The 23,597-nt window shown below is 37.9% G+C and overlaps 6 protein-coding genes across 6 annotated transcripts; 5 read left to right on the forward strand and 1 right to left on the reverse strand.

Moving 5' to 3' along the window:
• Positions 1-473: 473 nt before the first annotated feature.
• Positions 474-7,142, reverse strand: MONOS_8760 (putative cAMP-dependent protein kinase catalytic subunit beta; the record flags this gene model as incomplete). The annotated part of the gene is made up of 11 exons (XM_067879196.1): positions 474-829; positions 1,021-2,543; positions 2,686-2,855; positions 2,992-4,846; positions 5,093-5,544; positions 5,867-6,152; positions 6,248-6,283; positions 6,394-6,460; positions 6,543-6,666; positions 6,748-7,037; positions 7,112-7,142. 11 exons carry the CDS (start codon positions 7,140-7,142, stop codon positions 567-569), a joined length of 5,097 nt encoding a protein of 1,698 aa, XP_067719039.1. The 3' UTR covers positions 474-566.
• Positions 7,143-7,314: 172 nt separating this feature from the next.
• MONOS_8758fu8759 (putative kinesin family member 1B) lies at positions 7,315-12,028 on the forward strand. The gene is made up of 8 exons (XM_067879194.1): positions 7,315-7,463; positions 7,512-7,569; positions 7,637-7,855; positions 7,911-8,168; positions 8,232-8,367; positions 8,498-8,665; positions 8,857-9,015; positions 9,195-12,028. The coding sequence occupies exons 1-8, from the start codon at positions 7,342-7,344 to the stop codon at positions 11,714-11,716; spliced, it is 3,642 nt and encodes a 1,213-aa protein (XP_067719040.1). The 5' UTR covers positions 7,315-7,341; the 3' UTR covers positions 11,717-12,028.
• Positions 12,029-12,227: 199 nt separating this feature from the next.
• MONOS_8757 (Histone H2A) lies at positions 12,228-12,797 on the forward strand. Its single transcript, XM_067879193.1, has one exon. It carries the CDS (start codon positions 12,264-12,266, stop codon positions 12,711-12,713), a length of 450 nt encoding a protein of 149 aa, XP_067719041.1. The 5' UTR covers positions 12,228-12,263; the 3' UTR covers positions 12,714-12,797.
• A 572-nt stretch (positions 12,798-13,369) lies between these two features.
• On the forward strand, positions 13,370-15,483 carry MONOS_8756 (uncharacterized protein; the record flags this gene model as incomplete). The annotated part of the gene is made up of 3 exons (XM_067879192.1): positions 13,370-13,495; positions 13,573-14,676; positions 14,806-15,483. The coding sequence occupies 3 exons, from the start codon at positions 13,370-13,372 to the stop codon at positions 15,481-15,483; spliced, it is 1,908 nt and encodes a 635-aa protein (XP_067719042.1).
• A 123-nt stretch (positions 15,484-15,606) lies between these two features.
• Positions 15,607-21,333, forward strand: MONOS_8755 (uncharacterized protein; the record flags this gene model as incomplete). The annotated part of the gene is made up of 1 exon (XM_067879191.1): positions 15,607-21,333. The coding sequence occupies one exon, from the start codon at positions 15,607-15,609 to the stop codon at positions 21,331-21,333; it is 5,727 nt and encodes a 1,908-aa protein (XP_067719043.1).
• A 181-nt stretch (positions 21,334-21,514) lies between these two features.
• On the forward strand, positions 21,515-22,856 carry MONOS_8754 (putative Protein tyrosine and serine/threonine kinase; the record flags this gene model as incomplete). The annotated part of the gene is made up of 1 exon (XM_067879190.1): positions 21,515-22,856. The coding sequence occupies one exon, from the start codon at positions 21,515-21,517 to the stop codon at positions 22,352-22,354; it is 840 nt and encodes a 279-aa protein (XP_067719044.1). The 3' UTR covers positions 22,355-22,856.
• Between the last annotated feature and the right edge of the window lie 741 nt (positions 22,857-23,597).

Genomic DNA, 23,597 nt, shown 5'->3' on the forward strand with positions numbered 1-23,597 from the left:
CTTGTTGATTATGTATTTCAGCAATGTCCTCATCATAACTGCAGTTCACAACAAGCAACAAGATAACTATAATACTCAGTGCAGCATTCTCACTTGAATAGCATCTCGCCATGGATGTTGATGTGGAGAAAAACTTCAAATTAAAAATGCCTGCGCCCAATATTAATTTCTTTTTTTATTCAAATAATTGATGAATATTGTTTCGAATGTTTTATTTCAAAAATGATCCGCTATATTGGCTGCTTATTCATTATGTTAATTAAAATGATAGTTTTGAACAAAGTTATAATCTGTTTGCTGATCTTATAATATTCTCAAACATCTCCAGTTGAAATATTTCAGAAGAAGAAGCTTTCTAACAATGCACTCATGCTTTGATTTCGGTTGAAAAACAACTCATTTTAAAATAAATCTAAATTTGAATACAATCTCACATCACCCAGATTTCAATGGAAAAATATTCAAAAACGCAATTTTTAAAAATACATAATCATGTTATGCAAATGCAAATGAACTCAAAAAGATACATATTTCTAACTCCCCAAATTTCCTCTCCTAAAACTTAATTATGAAAGTGATCTTGTGGCTGTTGGAATTTCATTTTTCAAAGGAATTGACATTTCATAAGTCAAATTTTCATTCGAAAGATCAAGAAGGATGCAAAGGGAAAGCTGTGAAACTCTTTGGAACATGAAATTTCTATTGTTTGAAGAATATGAAGGAGAAGAAATTGCAATTGAAGAAGAAGATGAAGTTAAAGGAACAAGCAATTGAATGATGCGTCGCAGGCAAGCGGTGAAATCGTCTTTTTGGAAATAAATCCGATTTGCTTGAAATACAAATTAAAATGACATATATTTAATAACCACAAATATAAACATTCACGAATAATAATAATAGAAAAAATTTAAGAAAAAATTTTTCATTGAAAAGTGAAAAGAATTTGAACAAATGAAAAATAAATTAATCAAAAAACTAAAAAAATAAAAAGCAAGTTCGATAACTCAATAATTCACAAACCAGGTTGCTCATTCAACAATGCAATTGACAACAGTCCACAAAACATATCGTTCAATGAGTCTTTTTCATCTTCCTGCGCTCTCAAAAAGCAATCACGTGAACAAAAGGGAAACGAAGAATTTGACCATTTCCATAAATCATTGGCTGTACCGTTATTTGAATTTTTATTCAATGAAGCATTTTCTTCAAGAACTTTTTTCTTTTCCATTATCATCCAATCATCAGAAACTTTCATTGTCCAATCAATAAGAAAGTGCACAAACGCCTCAAAACTCGAAGGAACAGCAGAATCTCTGAAAAGCACAGACAACGAAAACGAGGCGCTTGCAGCAAGCAAAACTTCATGTGAAATAATAGCAACTTGAAAAAGACCGAAAAGAAAGTCTGCCAAAGTTGGATTCGACGAATATGATAAATGAGGTGAAGATAATGCCGCTGTTGACGTTTCTAAGGGAGAAGGTGAAGAAGTTGAATCAACACCAGCAATGGGCTTATCTGTTATTTCGCCTGCTTTTTGCTCCATTTGACTTTGGTCTTGTAATTTTGCTGTAGAATTAATTTCTTTATCATCTTTGCTCCCAAAAAATGAAGAAGAAACACTTGCAAAAAGTGAATGCGCAACAACTGATAGATAGCATTTTATCTGAAAGCAACAATAGTCATTCAAAGGAATATTCTCATTTCTATTCTCTGAACATATTTTGCTTTCTCCACCCGAAAAATCAGAGTTGCATTGATTAAAGTGTGATGCTTGATTCATTTTGTCATCGCTACACACATCCTTCTTTTTATCTTCCTTTTCATTTTCCATATTAAATTCTGGGCATTCTTCGAATTTTTCTTTGTCTTTCAGTCTTTCTTCATTTGAATCATTTATTTTCAGAACAAAATTTGATATCTTCATCAAGTCTTCAAGTAGTCCCTGAGAAATTAAGCGCAATTTGTCATCTGATGAAAGATATCCAAAAAGCCTCATAACAGAAAAAGACAGGCAAGAAGGAATGATTATACACGATTTTTGTGAATGTTGTTCGATAGCAGAAATTGAAGTTGAGAATGAAGTTGAAACTCTATTGTTCACAAAGGCTAAAATTGATTCAATCAGCGAAACAACTGTAGAAGAACAAAACTTTTCCCATTGCATTTGATCAACCGATTGCCTTTTGTGACTCATCAGAACAAGAACTGCAAAGCAAATAGTTTCAATTGCACCATTTGAAGGATATGGCTTATGATTGGTTTCAGATAGTGATTCAACAGTTTGACACGAAGAGTTACAATAAGTTAGGGATTCATGATCAACTTTATCTTTTGTATTTTCCTTTTCAATATTTATATTCCAGTAATCAAATAAATGCTTGCATCTAAGAATCATCTGCTTTTCTTGTAACAGTTCAAGATGCTCAGGAATAGAAAAAATTGTTAGAACTCCGAGATTTTTTAGCGCAGTTGATAAAATTTCCTTGCCTGTATAACAATATGACTCTTCTGAAGATCTTGATTCAGCACTTTCATTTGGAAGCCTGCGTTTCATAGACATTTTTTCAAAAGCATATAAGATGTTAAAGAAAAAAGCATTTTTACATTCAACATAATTATAATAACAATGAAAAATAATCAAAAACGATTAAAAATTTTATTTTTCAAAATAAATTCTCCACACACCAGAATGAATTTATCACATCACCAATCTCCATTCCAAGAAACTGTTTGCAGTCATTGCCATTTTGCAGTAATTCTTTGATTACAGTCAGCAAATAATGATTCCTGTAATTTGCAGCTTTATCTAGAATTTTCATGGAAGTTGAAGTCACAACTTCATTCAAGCAAAATGTCTGATAAGAAGAAGAAAATTAGGTTGAAAATTAGTTAAATAATGTCAAAAGAAAAGAGTGAAAATATTCGAGAAATAAAAATGTTAATAAAATTAAAAACAAACAAATGAATGAAAAATATTTTTATAAAAAATACCTCGCAATTCGTTTGAGGAGCAGCGTTCAACGATAAGCACGATGAAGAAAACGAGTGTAAAGAAGACAAAGTTGAATCCAGCGAATCTGTTTGTGCATTTGCTGATGATTTTTGATTGCAATATGAAGAACAACGCTTCTTTTTCAAAGGATCTAACTGACAAAACTCCACAAACACATCTTTTTCACTTTGCTCTCCACATCCCTCAAAGCAGCAGCCTGATGTCTTTTTGAATGAAAGAGCATCTTTCAAATACTCTGCCATCTCTTCATTCATAAATGGCAATCCAACATTTTCAGATTCTTCATTGTGGTTCTCCTTTTGTGATTTCTCTTCGTCTTCAGCATTTATTGCATCAAAAGCTTTAATAATTGAATCTTTCTCTTTATCTTCTTGTTCTTTCAATTGACATTCACTTATCAGTTGCTCTTTTTTGTCATCGGATTCTTTCATAAACAGATAAGACAAAGCATAACACAGACATATATTTATATCCGAATCAATTGAATGGTGCTTCTTGAACGAATCTGAGCAAAATGCTAAAAACGAGTGTTTAAAAAGAAACTCCTTCCAACTTTTTGTGAGTCGATCAATAAAACTGAATGAAGACGAATTCGATTCTTCATCGCTGGCTGAATAACAAGAGAGTGTTGATTTGAAATAACTGGTGTTTTTGTGAAGGAAATAAACAAGCATGCAAACATTCATCAGTAATGCAGTTGAAAGATCATGAATAATTGTGAAGTTTTTATTGATTTCCATCTCTTCTTCTTCTTCTTCTTCTTTGCATTCACCATTTTGTTGCTCCACATTTTGATTTACAATTCCCATCAACGCTTTCAACAGCCCTTCATTCAAGAAATGGAACGCATCTTCTTCAAGCAAATTCCGCAATTTGTCAGCGTTATTAACTTCATTCTTTGTTTGAAAGCTTTCATTTGCTTTTCCTTCTGAAGTCTCAACAAAAGAACTCCTGTTTGTTTCAAATGATTCATGCGACAATAACGATGACTCCAAATACTCATTGCTTCTTTCGCTCAAAGAAGAGAACGAAGAAGCTGATTGGATTGAAGACAAAGTTGTTGAGCTTTTCGTTGTATTCAGATTGTTTGCATATTTATTAGCATAACTTTCAGTCAAAGAGAATTTCTGAAGAAAGAACAAAGTAATTCTGAGAAGAAAGATTAGAATTCTCATTTTTAAAATTACTATTTCCGAAGAAGAAGAAGATGATGGCTCATAACCCAAAAGAGGAAGAAAAGCATTTGTAACATTTTCCTCAGCCAAATAAATTACAAAAAGAGGAGTTGAAATAAACGAGAATAGAATATCCAGAACACAATGAACGAAGTTTATTGATTCTTCAGATAGAAACAATTTGGTACTAACAACTGTGAAAATAAGATGTGTGGAAACTGAAGAAGAAGAAGACGATGAAGAAGAAGAATTAAAAGAAGAAGAATTCGACTTAGTTTTCTTTGGATAAAACACATCCAGCATTTCAGATGGAATGTAAGTGGTCGAAACAATTCTTGCAAGCGTAGCAAAAATGTGGTGAACAACAAAAGTCCTCTTTTTCTTCTCAATCGAAGAAGAAGGGCAAACATCGAAATCAAACATAAGTTCTGAAAGCAACTGAAGCTTTTGACAGTCAGTCATTGATTGACTCAAAGAAGAAGAAGGAGAAGAGGAAGAAGAAGAAAATGATGATGAAGAAGAGGAAGAGGAGGAAGAAGAATAAGAAGCGGATGAAGAAAAATTCTTGTCACTTTGTTTTTTCGTCACTGATTTGAAAATATAATCCAGAATGCAATTCATTCTGCGAATATCTGCTGTATCATATGGATTGCACAGTCTATTTGCAAATAAACATGGAAATTTGATAGAAAATATTTCAATGAAAAATATGAATTTGTGTGAAAAAATAAAAAAAAAACGTAATAAAACCAAAAAGAAATGGTGAACTTTAATAAATTAATACGAATTTACGTCATATTCAATAAATAACTAAATAACAAATAAATCAAGAAAAAAAAATTCATTTGTCAATAATCTCTCATTTGAACATGAAACAAAACAAAAAAGGTTCTCTTTCACAAACTTCAAAGCAGCCACAAGCTCCTCTGCTGGACTTGATTCATTTATAACAGCCACTTTTTGGCTCTGAAGCAAACTTTCCTTTGAATTTTCTATTTCATTTGCTCTTTCTGACTGTGAAAACAGAGAAGAAGATGTTTGTGTGAGAGACAATGGATGAACAGCTACTGAAGAAGAAGAAGAAGAATTAAAAGAAGCAGCAGAAGAAGAATGGCTCAGAACTCCCGCTGAACTGTCCAGCAGAACTTTCGGCGCAGACAGCAGCAGAAGAGAAGAGGAAGAGAGCTGCGAATTCAAAGGCGGAGGGAAAGATGAAGGAAACTCCACAGAAGATGAGCGAGAAAGAGAAGGTTGCAATGAAATGGAGTCTGACATCTTTTTTTTGATGGCAGAAACAAATTTTTTGAGCTGCGGCACTTCCAACAGCTCGACGGCTGTTGGTCTTTCTTTGAAGCGCTGAGTGAGTTTAGCATACACACACGCACACATGCACACATATATTTTAGATGTTGATTGAAAATTTGGGTTTAAAAAAGAAAAGAATGTTATAAGAAACATCGTCAACGATTAGGAAGGGAAAAAATATTTAGAAAATAATTGAAATTCATTAATATAAAAAGATTTTTAATAAATAATTAAACAATTCAAATAAAATAAAATAAAATAAAATAAAAGAAAAAAAAAAAAAAAAAAAAGAAAAGAAAAGAAAAAGAAAAGAAAAAGAAAAGAAAAGAAAAGAAAATAAAAAAAAATAAAATATAAAATTCAATAAACACACAATTTTCAGCATGTTCTGTATAATCCTCTTCAGCGCCGGGTCAAAATGCTCCGGGAACGAAAGATGCTCAGAATCATACTCATACAAAATATACTCCACACTCGAACCCGAAATCGCCCCTGATTGCACTGAAAGTGAGCCAGAAACTGCCAAAGGAGAAGGATTTTGAGAGGAAGCAATGAAAAATGTGGGGTTTTCTGATGAAAATGGAGGGAAAGGATAGGTGTGAGTAGCCATTTCATAGAGAAGGACACCAAGTGAGAAGATGTCACCAGCAGGAATGCGTCTATTATAAAAAAAAAAAAAAACAGGGAATAATAATAAAAATTCATTTTTTTAAGTTGAATGAAATTATGTTTTGATTTTTAAAGGTTTTCAAACAATCCGTCTTTTATCAGTTCGGGTGCAGCATATCGACTGTTATTCAATAAAAATTCAATGAAAATAAATAAAAGATCAAATCAAACAAAAAATTGAAGAAGAAAAGATAGATATCAATCTTGATGTTCAAATGAAGAATCACAAACTGCACAAAAGGGTCTGAAAAATCTGCGCTTCTAGTAGAATCAAGGCATTGAGCTTGACAATAATCAGCTAAATAATTATAATAATAATAATAATAATTTTAAAAATTCGAAATTGAATCAAAAAAGCAAAAATACAAAATACTGCAAACAAAGTTTACAAATCCCATCTTTATCAATAAAGATGTTTTCGGGCTTAAGATCTCCATGAATTCTTCCTCTATCATGCAATTCTGAAAGGCCAAGAATAAAATGAGCGAAAAATACCCAAGTTTCCTTTGAATGCAAATGGTAAAAAAGGCCCGAAATGATATGAAAAAAGAAATTCAATGACTAATTGATAAAATAATATCACACTTTATCAGAAAATTTGGTTGGATGTGATTGAAGTTGTGTCCTTAAACTGCCACGAGAGCAATAATCCATTACCAAATAACAATGTTGCACATCTCTAAATGCAGCATGATATTTGAGGAGAAAATTGCTTTTTATGTTTGGCAGTTCTTGAATTACTTGAGGAATAGAAGATGAAGTCGATATAATCTTCAAAGGTATTTTTTTCCATGCAAATTTTTGCTCTGTTACTGCATGAGTAACTTGATGCACTTCTCCAATCAGCCCTGATCCGATATGCTTTTCGACTCGGACTATGATGACAATTGCAAATCATTCATTTATTTATCTGAATTAATCAAATTCTCAATAATTTTACGTTGCAGACATTGTTCATAACTAAATAGCCCATTTTGCATCGTAACGATGCTTTAATAAAAGTTATTGACAACTCGAAACAACTTTTTTTTAAGAAAATTTCCCACTATAAAATAATCATCTTCTTTTCAATAAATTATTTGCAATAAATAGAAATATATCAAAAAAAGTTCAATGAACTGGAACATCCCAAAAAGTGTTCTGACTGAACCCATATTTATTTAGTCGTTTGACCGTTAAATGTCTGAATCAGTTACTGTTGCTTTAAGAGTTCGTCCTTTAAATTCAAAGGAGAAAAAAGAGAAATGCACAGAAATACAAACTATTTCTGGAAAGTCGATTACCGTTGTAAACCCAAAGGAGTTTTGAATATTTTCTTAATTAAACATTCAATTTTATTTTTTTTAAAGTAAATCAAAGAAAACTTTCACATTTGATTACGTGTATGGAACAAAGACTACGCAAGACGTTTGAGAACTCTTTTTTTCATCGGATTTTTTTATTAATGAGAAAATATATATTTTTAAAATTTCAGCAAGTTTTCAATGATCTTGGGAAATTGTATTTGGAAAACTGCTGGAATGGATTTAACTGTACATTGTTTGCATATGGACAAACAGGAGCAGGAAAATCTTATTCTATGACAGGCTCAAATGATTCACCCGATACACGAGGTATTATTCCTCGTGGCTGCGAAGAAATGTTTCGTAGAATTGAAGCAAACGATAACCCTGACGTTTCATATGAAGTTAAGGTATTTGCACTGGGCAATCTGTTTTTGTCTCGGATTTTGAACCTTTTTGCTTTAGGTTTCTTTCCTCGAATTATACAACGAAAAACTTCAAGATTTGCTTGATCCAAAAAGCAATAAAAACATAAAAATTCGAGAATCACCATCAAAAGGAGTTTATGTGGAAAATGTTGTTGAAGAGCTTGTTGAAAGTTATAAGGAAATTGAGGAAGTTCTGGAAGAAGGAGAAAAATCTCGAACTGTTGCAGCTACAAACATGAACGCAACCAGTTCAAGATCTCATTCCGTTTTGACCATTTTCTTCACTCGTAATGAGGCATGAATAAATTAGAGATTGTTTATTTTTTTTATACTTTTTAATGACTCTTTTCTTATTCAGGTTATCGAAGGGAAGAAGACCCAAAAAGATTCCAGAATAAATCTTGTAGATCTTGCTGGAAGTGAACGTCAGGCTAAAACAGGAGCAACTGGACAAAGATTGGCTGAAGCAAACGCAATCAACAAAAGTCTTTCAGGTGTGTTTTGATACTCAATTATTCAATTTTTAATTTTAAATGATAACTAATTTATTTGTATTTGACCAATTCCATAATATTCTTTTTGAATGTTATTAAAAAATATCTTTAAATGCATTGCCTTCTTCAGCTCTTGGAAATGTGATAACAGCGCTTGCCAACCAAGCCAAGGGTAAAAACGTGTTTGTGCCTTATAGAGACTCAATCTTGACAAGAATGCTTCAAGATTCACTTGGAGGTAACAGCAAAACCATTATGATTGCTGCTATGTCGCCTGCATCCACAAACTATGATGAAGGTTTGAGAAAATTATTGATATTTGAAAATTAAAAAAAAAATGTTATTTTCTATTCATTTTTTTATTTATATTTTAATGTTTGATTTTGAAAAATTCTATCAAACTTCTAAAAAAATTCACTTTATCGTGTAAATCTAACCCACATCCATAATTCTCATATCTTCTTCATTTTATTCCACAAACATAAACAGGTGTCTCAACACTTCAATACGCTGATCGTGCCAAGCAGATCAAGAACACACCAGTTGTCAATGAAAGTGAAAGCGACAAGCTCATCAAGGAATTGAGAGCACAAATCGAAGAACTCCAGCAGCAGCTGAGTGGAAACGGAGGTGCTGCACAAGGCGGAGGTTTGATTATCTTAACAATGAGGAGGGATTTTTTTGTATTGCTTTTATAATAATTTTTGTCAATATGCTTTAATGAAATTATATTTAATCTTTATGCTTTTAATTCCTTTTATTGTAATATTTAATAATTTTCCTCTAAAACATTGTTTTTTCTTTCTTTTTCTACTCCATCACTTCAGCTGTTGAATTAACAGCCGAAGAGAAAGAAGAAGCCGCAAAATTAGAAGCCGAACGCGCTGCCCTTGAAAAGAACAAGGAAGAAACCCAACAAATGGAAGAAGCACTCGAAGCCCAGCGTTTGGCGTTTGAGAAAGAGAAAGAAGCACTGAGGAAGAAAGCAGAAGAGGAAGGCAACCAAATGACCGAAGAAAGCTTAATGAAGGCGATGGAAGACAAATTACAGGAGCTGGCGAAGCAGCAGGAAGAAATGAACGAGAAGAAGAAGAGAGAGGCAGAAGCAACTGAACAGCTGCTGGTGAAGGAGAATGAAATGAAAGCGATCCAAGAACAAAAAGAGCAGGCGGCAAGTGATCTTGCCATTGCCATGAGCCAACTGCAGAGCATGACGCAGTCGATGGAGGAGAAGAAGGCAAAAGCACAGGAGATGCACAAGAAGAGACAGAGCTACTTGCAAGACATGGGGCTTTCGACTTCTGAGATCGCCGAGATGATGGGGCTGAGCAAAGGCGCTCCACAACTGAGAAACTTGTCATTCTCACCTGATATGGCGGGTGGGCTTGTGTTCTATTTGAAGCCAGGTGCGACGATTGTGGGGAGCGATTCACAGAAAGCAGACATTGTAAGCAAAGGATTAGGGATTTTGGACGTGCACGCGAAGCTGATGCTGGATGAGGAGAAAAAAACAGTCACATTGACGCTTCCTGAGGAAACGCTGGCAAAAGGCGGGAAAGTTGTGGTGAATGGAAAAATTGTGAGCGAAAGAATGACAGCAATTGAACCAGGCGATCGTATTATATTCGGGAGGAATTTCATGACCCGTCTGTATTACGATGACAAAGCACCGATTAAGCCACTTGGAGTGGATGCAGAAGAGTCAACAGAGATTATGCAGGCAGAGCTGGCAGTGGCGAATGGGAAGGCTTCATCAGCTGAGGAGTATCTGAAGAAGCAGCAGACGATTGGGTGGTTGATGCATGCCGATGATGTGATTGACGAGGCGAATGAGATTGCACAAACACTCCAGAGGAAGATCACATACGGAATGGACATTGTGGAGGAGAAGAAGACGGTTGTGGTGAAGGTGAATTCATTCGAAGAGTCAGCCACACAGGAATGGACGTTGGACGAATTGGAGAATGAGAAGCTGCCTCAGATGCGTCTTGTTCTGAAGGATTACTTGGAGAACGGTGTAGTTCTTGACCCACCAGCCATTGATCCGTTCTTTGAGCCGCCACAAGATGAGAAAATTGGTGAATGTGGAATGACAATGGCGCGGCTGTTTGTGGATGGGATGACAGAAAAAACACTTGTGATGCGAAGAGAAGTGGAGGATGAAGAGCTGGATGCACTGGACAATACTGACGTTCCTGATACTGATGCTTCTTCTTCTTCTTCTTCTTCAGATAGCAATGCAACTGAAGAGGAAAAGATGAAAGTGAGGGCAAAAGGGATAGAATATGGGCGTGTGGAAGTAGCAATGCAGCTGCGGATGAGGAAAGCGTCTGTTCCAAGCACCAAAAACCCGAAGAAGCTTGTTAAACAGCCGATTATTGCGATCCCCAGGAAGGAGAAGACGGAGCAGATGGAAGAGGAAATAAAATCGAAGACAGAAATTCCTTCTTCTTCCTCTTCCTCTTCTTCCTCTTCCACTTCTTCAACAGTTTCTGGTGCTACTTCTGTGACAAATGCACCGAAGACGAACAAAGCTGGCGGAGGGAAAAGCAAGAGCACCAAAAATGAAGGCAAAAAGGAAGAAAAAGGAGAAAAAGGAGAAGAGAAGACGAATAACAGCTCTAATAACAAGAAGAAGAGCGAAGAAGGAGATGATTCCGTGTCATCATCCACAACACACGATGCAGTTGATTTAGAAGCAGTTATTGGCAACACACTTGTTCTGACGATTGATGTGAAAGGAATGCAATTGTCACCATTTGTGCAGACAACAAGCGGAGTGTTTATGCGCTTCCAATCACCATTGGAAACAGAAGTGATCACAAAAAGAACAGAAATTGCAGAGGAGGTTGAGGTGCAGCTGAACAAGCTGGAGAAGATGAAGGCGATGCAAGAGGAAGAGAAAGCTGATCAAATCGAGAAGACGAAGGAAAGTGAATGCACAGGTGATTCAAACACACAAAAAGCCGAGCAAACTGAAGAAGCAAGTGAAAAACTGAAGAGAAAGAGGACGGTGAAGAAGTACAAGTACTCCAATTCGGAAGCTTCATACACTTTTGAGATTGCAAATGTGACGAAGAAGGACATTGAGCATCTGTCTTCTCTTTCAATCGTGTTTGAGGTTGTGGGCCATGCCTCGTCGCACAAACAGCCTTCGACAGAAGAAACAGCCAAGCTGGTTGCACTGAGGCAGAAGACGGCGAAGAAGAGGGCGGAGAAGAAGAAGGCTGAGGTGGAGTTGAAGGAAAGGGAGGAAGAGTTGAAGAAGATGAAGGAAGAGATGGATGCACTTGCTAGTAAAGTGTCAGAACTCGAAAAAAGCGAATCGTCAAGTTGCGTCATCCTATAAAATTTGACATATTTTTGAGAAAGAAATATTTTGTATTTCAATAGAAATCGCTTGATTTTTTTTTTTTTAAATGAATAGCTAGAATAAATTTTGCATATTTCATATCTTTTCATTAATCCTTTCCATAAAATTGTAATTTTCTTTATATCATTTTAACACTTGTTCTTCCTGATTAATCCGTTTTGATCGGTTTTTTAGCCGTTTTTATCATTTTTTAAACCAACATCTTATATTTCTTTCTTTTTTTTTATCTCATATCATTCTTTTAATCATTCAAAATAACAGTTTTTAATCTAAAAATCACTTTTAAATTTATAATGTGAAGCAATAAAGCAAATGTTTAATTTTTTTTTTAGAAATACAAAGAACAATCAAAATTTAATTTACTTCACAATAAAATTTTCTCACGAAAAATGATCAAAACCATAATATAGCAGAAAAATTTGTGCGCAAATAATAAGGAAATCAATGATAATTATTATATATAACTTTTCATTTTTTTCAAAAAATTAATATTTTATAAAATATTTGAATTTTTTTTGAAATAATGCCAGCAAAGAAAGTCGATTCACCAGCTACAGATAAGAAGCGCGTTGAGGTTGCAAAGAAAGCACCAGTGCGTGTTAAGAAAGCAGATGGAGACAAGAAATCAAAATCTCGCTCAGAGCGCGCAGGACTGCAGTTCCCAGTTGGGCGTATCCATCGTCTGTTGCACCAAGGAAGCTATGCTGAAAGAATTGGAGCAGGAGCACCTGTGTACTTGGCAGCTGTTTTGGAATACTTAACAGCCGAAGTGTTGGAACTTGCAGGAAACGCATCTCGTGACCACAAGAAGCAGAGAATTGTTCCCAGACACATTCAGTTGGCTATTCGCAACGACGAAGAGTTGAACAAACTTCTCTCACACATCACAGTTCCATCTGGAGGTGTGATGCCAAACATCCACAGCGCTCTTATTCCAAAGAAATCCAAGACTGGAAACGAAGAAGAAGAGTAAATTTTTTCAAAAAATATTAAATTCTTGTTATTTTTTTTGTGTGTTTATTAACACAGTTTTCAATAAACTTCGATAATAATAAAATTTTCTTATTTTGTTAAAAAAGAAAACGAAAAATTATTTTAAAAAGAAAATTTTGAACTGTTAAAAAATAGCTACAAGCTGAAAAACTGTTGTTGTAAGTGAATCTTTATGTGATTGAGATTTGTCATTGGTATGAAGTTGAAAATTAATCTTTATGAAAACTTATTCAAAGAAATGGGGCAAAATTTTTTCTTTTTTGAAAAAAACCACGATTTGATCCAAACTTTTTCCACAACCTTATCATGAGAAATCTTTCATTCTCATGTCAAAAACACATAGGAAAATTTTCGGAATTGATAAATTAATTAAATGTGCAGAATGGAACAAAATTCAAAAAACAAAAAATTTCTTCCCAAATAAATGATCTTTTGAAATGTTATATAATTAAATTTATTGATTGTTTCGTTTTGATTTTCAAGGCTTTTGTCAAACTTTTCAGCAAAAATATACATTGGATAGATTTAAGCTTCTTTTTAATTTCTATTGTCGGGATTTTATTTGCCTTACTCCTCATTTAAACTTTCAACCATATTTTTATTGTTGAACGAGACTTTTGCTTGAACACAAAAGATATGAAATTCATTATGTGTTTTGAACTGCTGGCCTATTTATGTGCCGTAGAGGACTGCAAGAATATTTTCAGTGAGGAGTCCCTTCGAAGGAAGCAATCAAATATTAATGAATATTGCTTAGATGAGGTTTGTGCTCTGTTGCTTGCTTTGAAAATCATAGCTTTTTTCCTCGTTATTATTTATTGTGTGGGTTATGCTAGCAGAGCTCGGTGTCTGCATCTTTCTCTTTGCAAAATGCTTCGACACAAATATGTTTCACAACACTTGTGGTGGCAGGAAAAGGGTCCCTTGTCAGGGTCAGAGCGAATTCTTTTGTCAGTGCATCGTCTTGTGCGATTGATGTTGTGAGAAAGGCAGAAGACTTGCCAATGCTCAGCTTTGATGGAAATGTGCAGCTGTGCAATGTTTCTTTCAATCTTCGTCAACGTGCTCAACACTTTCCGCTTTTGGCTTCTCCACTTTCGTACGAGCATTTGGAGCTGTCGAGTGAGCTTTCCATTGTGTCGTGCGCTTTTGCGGATTTTGTTCATTTGTCTGTGCCGTTTTTGCCTCCATCGATTGCCCATGTTTCTGTTGAAGGTGCAACTTTCAGGAATGTGTCGTCATCAGCACTGCATCCACGGCAGGCGCTTTGTGCATTTTCACAGGCATGCTCTTTCGAGAGCTGTTTGTTTGGATGTGTGCGTGATGCGTTTGATGGGGGAATTACGCAGTCAGTCAATTCTGAGCACGTGCCAAGGCTTCATTTTCTCAACAATTCGTTTTCACTGTGCCAACGCACTTCAAATGTCAATATCAACGGATCAGAGGGAAATCCACAAAGGCCCTCGAGGCAGACATCTCTAAGCTCTGGGATGAACGCATTTGCTTGGTGTGAATGGACAGACTCAACTGGAGATCGTGGAGGTGCAATTTCAATAAAAACGAGCGCTGTGGAGTTAACTATTAATTTTTGCACATTCATCAGTTGCCATGCCAGTGAATACGGAGGTGCAATATATGCTGCTTCGAATTCATATTTGAGTGTGGCAAACAGTTCATTTGTCAAATGTGAGGCAACTTCATTCGATGGCGGAGGGCTTTATACGCAAAATATCAGTAATTTTTGTCTTGTTTCCAATTGTTTTTTTATGGAATGCAATTCCACATACAGTGGAGGAGGGCTTCATGTGAGGTTGCAAACTCCAATATCTTTTCGGGGAGAGGCAGAAAAAATCGAATACACTGTGATTAATAACTGTTCATTTGTGACCTGTTCTGTGGCAGAAAGAACTGGTGGTGGGCTTTGCTTTCGTCCTGCTCCAGATGTTCGCACAGTTTCCAAAAGCTGTATTTTTTACAAATGCACAGCTTCTTTTCAAGGGGGTGGATTGTCATTAGAACCACTTTTTGTTAAAGAAGGTTCTCAAAAATTATGTTCATTCTTTCTATTTCAGAAGTGTTCTTGTTCATCTTCCGATGCTCAAGGGCATGATGTTTTCATAGATGATCAAAAAGACAAAATTTCAGATTCTGCTTTATTTGAATGCTACACGTCTAATCCTTCTGAGCAGAGAGTGTGCTGGCGCACAAGTAATAATGAGTTTTCATGCAAAAAGGATTGTATTCTTGATGGATTGACTCTTTTTGCATGCTCAGGAGGATTGTTGGTGGAATATTGCGGATTGCAAAGATCTTCAGCCTGCAAGACCATTGACTACACACTGAACACACGTCTTGATGGAATGGCCTCATGCAAATTAGTCTTGCTGGAAAGTTCATTTGACCCGCAGTTTATAGAAGCTGCGAACAGAGATATTGTTATTTCTGGAGAAGACAAGAGGAACACAATTTTATCCACCACATCTGTATCAGGATCATCGCTGTTCGCAGCAGCGAATGGCCATTTGGAAGCAAGCACGTTTTCGATTGAGCATTCAAATGAGAGAAGAGATATTTCGTTGTTTGCCGTTTCCAGAGGGGGTGTTCTTGATATCAGTGAAATTTTGATTGCGCCATCAGCAGATCACACATTATCCACTCCTTATACTGCATCGCTGCTTGTTTCTGGAACAGGAGGGATTGCGACGCTTTCAGGCATTTCTGCTGAAGGGTTCTTCCTTTCGGGAGTTTAGGTATTTTCGTTTGACTCGTCAGCAGTGCCCGAAAATGAGGAGCAGAAGCTGACACTGGATGCCTGCACCTTTTGTGAAGTAAAACGAAGTGGAGGGGAAGGAGGAGGGGTGATTGGGTGGCAGATGGGCAGACAAGACATCTTGGCAATCAACAACTGCACATTTAGGGATTGTGAGACAGGAAATGGGAGTGGAGGAGCAATCAACATTGAAGCAAGCGCGACGAGCGAGGTGAGAATCGGAAATGAATCAAACACTTTGTTTGAAAGTTGTTTGGCATCAGAAAAGCCAGCTGCACAAGGGAAAGGCGGAGGCATATTTCTTTGTATTGGCTCAGAACCTTCTGGAATATTGCTGAAAGAGCTGAGCTTTGTGAGCTGCCGTGCTTGGAAAGGAAGCAAGTTTTTTATGGATGTTCCGGACATTCACACAACATTGGTGAGTGATTGCTTGCAGTTCGAGATACCACAGGGGGAGCAGACAGAAGAGGAGTTTATGGGATTTGAGGGAGGAAATCGCAATTACCCGATTCCTTTGTATTTTTATCTTGTGGATGTGACTTTACTGACATATATTGGCGGAGACAATAACTTTGACTTTGATGTGTGTGGATATCGCAACTATCCATGCAGCACAACCGCGTTTGCGGCATCAAAGCGATCAGACTTTGCGAAGCAGACTTTTGTCCTGAAATGCGGGTTTCTATGGAAGGAATATCTGGTTTTGAAAGATTCTGAATGGAACATATATTGCGAAGCTGCGTCGACAGAAATAGAAATTGGAGTGGAAGAGGCAAAAGAGAGCAGCAGTTTGGTGACGACAATGGCGAAGACGTTGATGAGCAATATTTCGTTTGTTATTCCATCGAGTTTGGGATCGTGCACCGAATCGCTGATGAAATGCACTCAATCAGAACTATCCTTGGAAAACTGCTCGTTCTTTGCGAATGCGAATTCCAACAGCAAAATTGAATTTTGTGTGATGCGTGGGGTTGGAGGAAAAATCAGCCTTGAAGGAGTAACATTTAAGGACTTATCTTTGGAAATGAAGCAGCTCTTGGATTTTGATGCAAGAGGTGGAGCCAAGATTGAACTGAAGATGGTCTCTTGCCATTTTGAAAACACAACAACAAATCTGGAGTCTGGGTTGGTGCAAATCAGAAACATTGGGAAGTTGTCTGTTGGTAATTCGGCATTCTGCATGAGTGAAGAGCCAGCATGTGCGCTTTTTGAAGTGAGTGGAGTGAGTGTGTTGAATCTGGAGAACAGCACATTTTCAAGGGTGAGCAGAGGCGCAGGGTGTGGAGGAGTGATTGCTGGGAGAGTTTGTGAAGGAGATTTGATGAACGTCAGCGATTGTTCGTTTCTGTCAAACAACATCACAGAAGGAGGGATTAAAGGCGGGAGCTTGTTTGTTGCTGTGGAAAGCAGCGGGTCATTTGTTTTTGACAACAACGCGGTTTCAGAGAGCAAAGTCAGTGCAGAAAATGGGTTTGGGGGAGGACTGTTTGTGACACTGGAAGAGACAAATTGTGTGTATTCATTGAAGAAAATTGTGTTTTCGGAGAATGGAGCACAGAAGGGCCGAAACCTCTTTCTTGTGTGCCCAACACCACGATTTGTTGTTGAGCCTGGTTTATTTGCAGGGTCAGCGGAAAAGGAAATGGGCGAGGCAGACATGTGGGTGTTTGACGATGTGAGCACACACAAAGTGGATGAGTCAATGAGAAAATATCTGTTTGTGTATGATGAGCAGACGATGTATGTTGACACCGAGCTTGGGACGAGGATGGAGAGGTGTGGGACAGAAGTGTTGCCTTGTCTGACGATGGATGAGGGTTTTGGGAATATGGCAGCCGTTCAGACGAGAATGTTCATTGTGAGATCGGTTGTTGTGGAAAGCGAGATCAAGCGAATTGGCTTGTCGCTGAGGATACAAGGCTGCGAAGAGAAGTCTGCGCTTTCTGTGAAGGAAAACAGCCACTTTGAGCAGACAAATGGAGCAAATGATCTGTGCATTGTGTTCAGCAAGATATTGTTTGAGCTGCCTGGGGTGTCAAACAACCCAGAATTGATAACTATTGGCTGTGGAAAGTTGGATATCATTGATTGCATTTTTGATGGCTTTTCAGAGGCTGTGCCTGTGCTTGTGACAAATTTGTTGATTATTCACTCGACAGGAGGGTCAGTGCATGTGGATGGGACAGAAATGAATAGTCTGCAGTTTGAAGGGAATGGAGGATTGTGCTGTGCACAAGGGGGCTCTCTTTTGATGGAGAAGACAAATGTGAGGGGAATCAATGCGACAAAGTCAGGAGTCATCAAAGTGGAGCGAATGAATTCAATAATTTTGTCAACTGTTTCGTTCGAGGAGTGCGCTTCCGCTGTTTGCAGCAATGTGGAAGTTGCTGACTGTTTGAAAGCGGAAATTAATAATTGCACTATTAAAGGATGCATCGGGGAGGAAGGAGATGGTGGGTTTATGAGTTGTATGATGGAAGGAAGAGACGAGCTGAAGATCTTCAACTCGAGCATGAATGGTTGTAATGCAAAGGAAGATGGCGCAAAGGGAGGGGGAATGTTCCTCGATTTTTCGGATGATTCAGAGAATTGCTATTTGCTGGAAAAGGTGTCATTTGAGTCGAATGTAGCAGCTATTGGAAAGAACATTTTCATGAAAGCTTCGGACTTGAATGTAACAGTGAAGAATGGTGCTTTTGATTTTGAGTATTCTTCGATGAAAGATGATGAGAACGCTTTTGTGGGGAGTGACTTGGTGTTTGAAGAAGTCAGTTTGTTTGTATTTCTGATTGAGTATTCGAGCTGGTCAGTTTACATATCGAGCACTGGCCACGATGTTGCTGGGTGCGGAAGCGAGATAATTCCATGCGGCACGTTTTGGAAGGGTGTTGAACATGCTGACAATTCTGGGCAAGTTGGAGAAATGATTATTGAAGGAACAGCAGAATTGCAGGAGAGCTACGATCTCTCAGGCTTTGTTGTGAGAAGCGAGCAGGATGAGGAAGCGGAGATGAAGCACGGGATTCTGCTGTTCAAGAACAAAATAGCGGAAGATGGCAAGGCGTATTTTGGGAATGAAAAGCAGCTTTCGTTTCGGATGATGAACTTCACGATTGATGGCAGTGCGAATGGAAGGATGCTGCTCATAGAAAGTGGCAAGGGATCGATTTGCATAACGCTTTGTTCGCTTCTTTCGATTGCAGCTTCGTCGTCACTGTGCAAAGATATCATGTTTCTTCACATGAAATCGGGGAGTCTGAATGTGTCAGGGCTGTATATTGAGGTGAGTCGGATGAAAAGCAATGTGATGGATGTGGCGAGCATCTGCCAGTGCGACATTGTTAATGTGAATGTGTTCGGCATCGTGATGGAGGATGGTTCGGTGATTGCGATGGAAGAACCCCTGCAGAGCGAAGGAAATCGAGAGAGTTATCTGAAGTTGAGGGACTCATCAATCCAACGAGTGACACGACTGGCTGGTGGAGCGAGTGTGCTAACTGTACCGACAACGTTGACGACTGATGTGGAGATTAACAACAGCGTGCTTGAAGTGTGTGCAGCAGGTTCTTCAGCGAAAGGGGGAGCAGTGTTTGCTGACCTGAGCAAGGAAAGCATGATCCGAGTGGTGAATTCGAAGGTTATTCAGTGTGGATGCTCTGTGACGATGGGTCGAGGAGGGGGATTGTATCTGGCGCTGAAGTATTCAGGGGAGCTGGGAATGCTGTTTGAGAGGGACGAGTTTGACTCGAACAGCGGAAAGGAAGGGAGAGACATTTTCGTTGAGTGCTGGAATATCTCGAGACAGATCAACGAGACGCTGTTCAAGCTGGACTTGAGGGAGAGCGAATTTGTGCGATACAACGCGATATTTGGGGTTGACTCAGAAAGTTCAGAAGTAGTGGATCTGATGGATTTCATTTTGATTTACCAATCAGAGACGATTGTTGTTTCATCGATTGAATGGAAAGGAGGGAAGGATATCAAGAAATGCGGGACTGCAAAAGATCCATGCTATTCGATTGAATATGGTGTGACGCATCTTGCAGCGAGCGATGATATGCGCATTCGTGTGGATGGAGCTGGGGAGATAGGAAGTGAGTTGGATCTGAAAGATGTGTGTGCTGTTTCGAAATCAAAGAAACAGGCGAAAGTGTGGTTTTCTGGTTTGTCAGGGGGCAGTCGAAGTTGGGTGATAGAAGTACAGCAATTCGTTGAACTGGAGTTGCTGAGCTTTGAATTTGCTTCTTCTTTCCCATCGTCTCATCTGCATCTGATGAAGCTATGCTCAGGAAGTGTGTCCATTCAGACATGCTCATTCAGCCCGAAAGAAGGGATTGACTGTTCGAATGTGCCTTCTTTGCTGCTGTGCGAAACCGGGTTGTTGGAAATTGATCGATTGCTTGTGAGCAACATGAAGCTGGATTCAATTATTGAATGCTCTGGGGGGTCTATTGTTGGAGAGCGGATCGAAGCAAACAACATCACTCTTATCAGTGGCAGTGCTATCTGTGAAGCTAATTCTGCAAACCATCAAGAGAATGATCAAGAGAATGGTGATGGGGATGGCAGAAACATTTCAGTTTCTCTTTCGCAATTCTGCAACATCACTCAGACTTCTGAAAAACCATCTGTATTTTCTGTGAAATGCAAAGGAATTGCAGTGCGAATGTTGAATTGCTCTTATTCGAGCTGCAGCTCGTTGAAAAGAGCTGGCAGCATAATTTCTGTTTCGTCAAGCAAGGATTGCTGCGTGGAATCGTGTGTTCTGAGTGGTTTCACATCCAATGAAGAATTGGAGTCTGCAAATACGATATACGAAGAATTGTGCAAATGGAATGGATCTGTTGTTGATTTTGGCAACACGTCAGCACATGTCAGATACACGACGATTGGGAATGCTTCAAGTGGAGGGATGACGATTTATGGAGGGAACACCACAATCCAGAAAGGAGAGTTTACTGGCAACGGTGCGTCTATTACGGAATATCGGTCAGCACGAAGGAACATTGCATGCAGTGGGAATGGCACACTGAATGTTGTCAGTCTGAAAGGAGGAGATGGAGTGAAAGACAACACCTCACTGTGGATTCTGGATGGAGGATGCGCTTTGTCTGGAATAGCTGGAGAGCGGGAATCTCCATTCTTCTTGCCAACACTCGATTCAGTGGCAGTTGAAGAAGAAGCAGGAGGGGGAAAAGAGAAAGCAATGCTGACATTCAAAGGAACCCTTCTTTTGCCTTGCAACCTTTTGTTCAGGATTGTTGTTGCAAGGAATGATTCAGAATTAGTTGAGACGTATCAGTTTCATCAAGAAGGATACATCAATGAGAGCACAGCAATCGGATTAATCTCATCATCAACTATTTCGAAGGCTTCGGAGGAATCATCTGTGGAATGTTTTGTCCTGTTTGGTAAGCCAGAAAAACCATGCTCCACGAATCATATTGTTCTAAAGAATAGAAGTGAGATTGAATCAAAAGGAGATGAAAGGATTGTTGAAAGTGGAAAAGAAGGAAAATCATCGAGTGCATTGATTGTGATTGTTATAATCATGGGCATCATATTGATAATAGTTCTTGTTGTGTCCTTTGTTCTGGCAGTTCGATGGAGAAAGGCAAAAGAAGAAACAAAAGATCTGAGAGAGATTGTGAATGATACGGTGAAGAAAGATCCGAAGGCATTTGAGATGGTGACGATGGAGATGTCTCCAGAGGAGCAGTGGAGAAGGGCAGAGAGAGAGGCAGAGAAGAAGAATGAAGAGAAGATCAAGAAGAGAGTGTATGAAAAAAAGTTTGGGACACTCGGAGTCATCAGAGCATTTGCTGAGTGAGAGCGGATCGACTGAATACATATTGGGGAGAGATTCAGACAAGATCCCAGATTGGGCATTGGAAAAAGTTGAAGAAGAGACAAGAAAGCGAACTCCTTCACCTTCCATTTCATCCACTTCAACAACTGATTCAGATTCCACATTTGTTCGAGGAGAAGATCTTTGCCCAACCACCTCGTCAATGTCGAATCTGGTGGATGCAATGGCCTGTTCTTCGCCTCATGAGAAGCTGATTGTGGATTTGAGGGATTCGCTGTTCATGCTGTTGCACGGAAGGAATGAGAAGAAAGAGATGGCAATAGGCACTCTGCAGGAGAGAGAAGTGACAGCTGCCCAAATCCTGTTCTGGGTGGTCAATCTTGCGCTCCACCCCTTTGATGAAATGGAAAACAAACTCCAATCATTGGCTAGTCTGAGTCCTCACATTGTTCTATTCTCCGAACACATGGTGATCTGCATTGTGATGCACTCTGACTTCTTGTCAGATGATTCGGATTCGTCTTCCATCTCTTCGTCAACCATTGTCACATCTGCCAGTGATAATGACGATGAAGATTCACTTCCTTCATCTGCATTTGAGGATGAGGATTATTACAAAAAAGAATGCTTGAGGTGGATGGCACCGGAGCTGCAGATCAGCAAGAACATTGGTGCAACAAAAGAGTCGGTTTCATTCTCGATCGGGATGATGCTGTGGGAATGTCTGACACTCCAGATTCCGTTTGGAGAATATGAAGCAGTAACGGCTGGTGAGAAGATAGTGAATGGGGAGAGGCCGCGGATGAGAGTGGGATGCAGTGCAGAGATGGAAGAAGTGATGGAAAAGTGCTTATCTCAACATAAAAATGAGCGGTCGACACTTGCAGCGCTGAAGCGGGAGTTCATCCAGCGGTTTCCGAAGGGAGCAACGATTGTAACTGTTTCTGATGCGATTGATGTGGAGTATGCGAGCGAAGTGGAAAAGCGTGGAGGCAGCTCGAGTTGTGAATTGGTTTCTTGGTGGGAGAGCAATCAGGATTAGCAAAGAATTTGGTAATGGAATGGAGCCGCTGGATATGTGCATTGGGGATGCAGGAGGTTTAAACAAACGAATGAACGTTGCTGTTATATTTGAGTTTTTTGCTTTGAATTTTCTTTTCTGTTGTGCAGTTAATCAATCACCTTTTTTTCGAAGCTTTTATTGAAGAATTGTTTCTCATTCATCATCCATCATCATTTCATTCTGCAATTTTCCCGTTCCATTGTGGAAGGTGTGTATGTATTGCGAATATTTCTATGTATTGATTTCATGAATGCTTATCTTGTCATTCTCATTGAAATGGAAATATTTCCTTTCAGGTTTTTTTTCTTGTTTTTTTCCCACAACGAGAAACTGTAGTAGGTTTATCATTTAAATGGAACCAAAATTTTATTTGGACTTTTTCACTTTTTAAATTCAACATTTCGAAATGCGCTTCATTGTTTTACTCACTTTTATTCATTGTCTCGAAATGTCTAAAACTGTTCATTGCAACTTAGCTTCATTGAAACGGTTAATCTTTTGAAGGAAATGTTGTTTCGGCATATTGCAACTAAAAGCGCATCAGTTATTTTTCACAATTTTATCATTCCAAGAAAAAATTGAAGTTATTTAAGTTAATTATTATCCATTCGTTATGAAAGCATGAAAAAATTTCAAAAAACTATAAATTGAGTAAGAAAATTAAAAAAACAAAAAATATTGATCATTTGATCACTTTGATCAGGAATTTTCAAATTAAAAATACTCTCGAAATAAGACTTTTCTGAATAAAAAAAGAGTATTGTTGCAAAGACACCTTACGAATGAATGCAAATATTACAAAAAAGAGACATAATTTGAGGATAAAAAATTTAGTGTGTTTGTAACTCTCTAAGTTTCTGCTATTTTTTCACTTTTAAAAAACTTCATCGTTAATTTATCTAAATATTTCTTGCATATGAACTATCTTCAATAAAACTGAAAACCAAAAGAACAGAATAATAAAAATTAATGAATAATTTTAGGTTTCATTGATGTCCTTCAAGTTTCATTATGTCACTGAAATATATGGAAAATACGATTTTATTTCATCCTTTGAGTTTTCTTCATAATAATCTTTCATCGAAAAAACACATAATAATTAAATGGAAATATGAAAATATCATTTCAGACCATTAAATGGACATCTTTCACTCTAACAACCTTCCCTTCTGATAGCAAAACAAGTGTTTTGCTTTCAATTGTCTCAATCATTTGGTCTGAA

Source organism: Monocercomonoides exilis (genome assembly GCF_001643675.1).
Source record: "Monocercomonoides exilis strain PA203 chromosome Unknown scaffold67-269241, whole genome shotgun sequence".
In the NCBI taxonomy this organism is placed as follows: Eukaryota; Preaxostyla; order Oxymonadida; family Polymastigidae; genus Monocercomonoides; species Monocercomonoides exilis.